At 45.3% G+C, this 1154-nt stretch overlaps 1 protein-coding gene across 1 annotated transcript in view; it reads left to right on the top strand.

The window, feature by feature from the left end:
- Positions 1–1154, top strand: part of MAP1LC3C (microtubule associated protein 1 light chain 3 gamma) — a 2113-nt gene that overhangs the window by 250 nt on the left and 709 nt on the right. Inside the window, exons 2-3 of the mRNA XM_031056235.1 lie at positions 89–144; positions 264–370. Of these exons, the coding sequence (XP_030912095.1) occupies positions 89–144; positions 264–370 (163 nt within the window). The remainder of the gene's footprint in view (positions 1–88; positions 145–263; positions 371–1154) is intronic.

The following is a 1154-nucleotide window of genomic DNA, read 5'->3' as shown; positions in this document are numbered from 1 at the left end:
GGTAGGGGCGCCGGGGGCGTGCAGCGCTGTGCGGGTCGGAGGGGCTGCGCGCCCGCGTAACGCGTCTCTTCTCTCCTCTGCCCCGCAGCCACCCGGCGGGAAGAAGTAGCAGGGATCCGAGCCAAGTTCCCGACAAAAATCCCGGTAAGTCTCTGGTTTGTTATCGGAGGTTGTTGCCGCTGTTTAAGGAAAGAAGCGTGTGAGGGGAGGGAAAGGGACCTGGATATTTTAGGCATTGCTAAGTATGACTCTAATTAAAACAGGTAATTGTTGAGAGATACCACAAAGAGAAATACCTTCCTCTCTTGGACAAAACCAAGTTTCTGGTTCCCGAGGAGCTGACCATGGCACAGTTCATAACCATCATCAGGTGGGTGGTGGATACTAGTGGGTTAGAGCTGCACCTGGGCTTGGCTGCTGGTCCCCAAGAAGGCATTTCCTAGTGTGCTGCTTCCTATGGTGGGTAGGAGGATAAAGGTGTTAGTAATGTAATGGCTTCCCTCTTTTGCAAGTGTTCAAAGACAATCAACAGGTGTTTTCTCAGGTGTACTGTTGGGAAAAATGGGGTCTTTTTTGGGTTCACAGTCTTCTCCCTTCTTAACTGTAGTGAAAAAAAACTGTATAAGACTCTTGTTCTGCTCTTTTCCTGCCTCATGGAATGGGTACTGGGGCTCTGTGTTCTCGTTCTGCTTATGACTGTCACTGCCTTGCTCTCTTACTGCACCTAGCTGAATTTGCTCTAGTTCAAAGCAGTTCTTGAATAAGAGTGAAAGTGTGGCTAAATTGTTTTTTTATGAAACATTACAGCAAAGAAGTAATCCAAAATATTCAGTGGTATTTTCTGACAAAATGTGAAAGCTATGTTTTTCAGCACACTTCTTAAAGTATAGAAAAAAGATCTTTCTAGATTGTAACTTCTGTAAAAGATGCATTTGGCTCTTGGACAAACTAATCCTTGCATGTGATGTCTCTGAAAAGGACTTGTTTTTTGAAGGTAGACTTTACAGTAAGTGTAACAGACTGGAGCTGGAATCCTTTACAAAATCTGCACTATGGAAGCTTTTGGTTTCTATTCACATTTTTCCCTGGTAACTGGGAGCTCCAAGCCCGTGCTCAGTAGCACCTTTGGTGTAGCTATGTAAGCCTTACCTCAG

The sequence above is a fragment of the Geospiza fortis genome, unplaced genomic scaffold (genome assembly GCF_000277835.1).
Source record: "Geospiza fortis unplaced genomic scaffold, GeoFor_1.0 scaffold162, whole genome shotgun sequence".
Taxonomy (NCBI): Eukaryota; Metazoa; Chordata; class Aves; order Passeriformes; family Thraupidae; genus Geospiza; species Geospiza fortis.
This window is presented reverse-complemented; position numbering and strand designations above follow the sequence as displayed.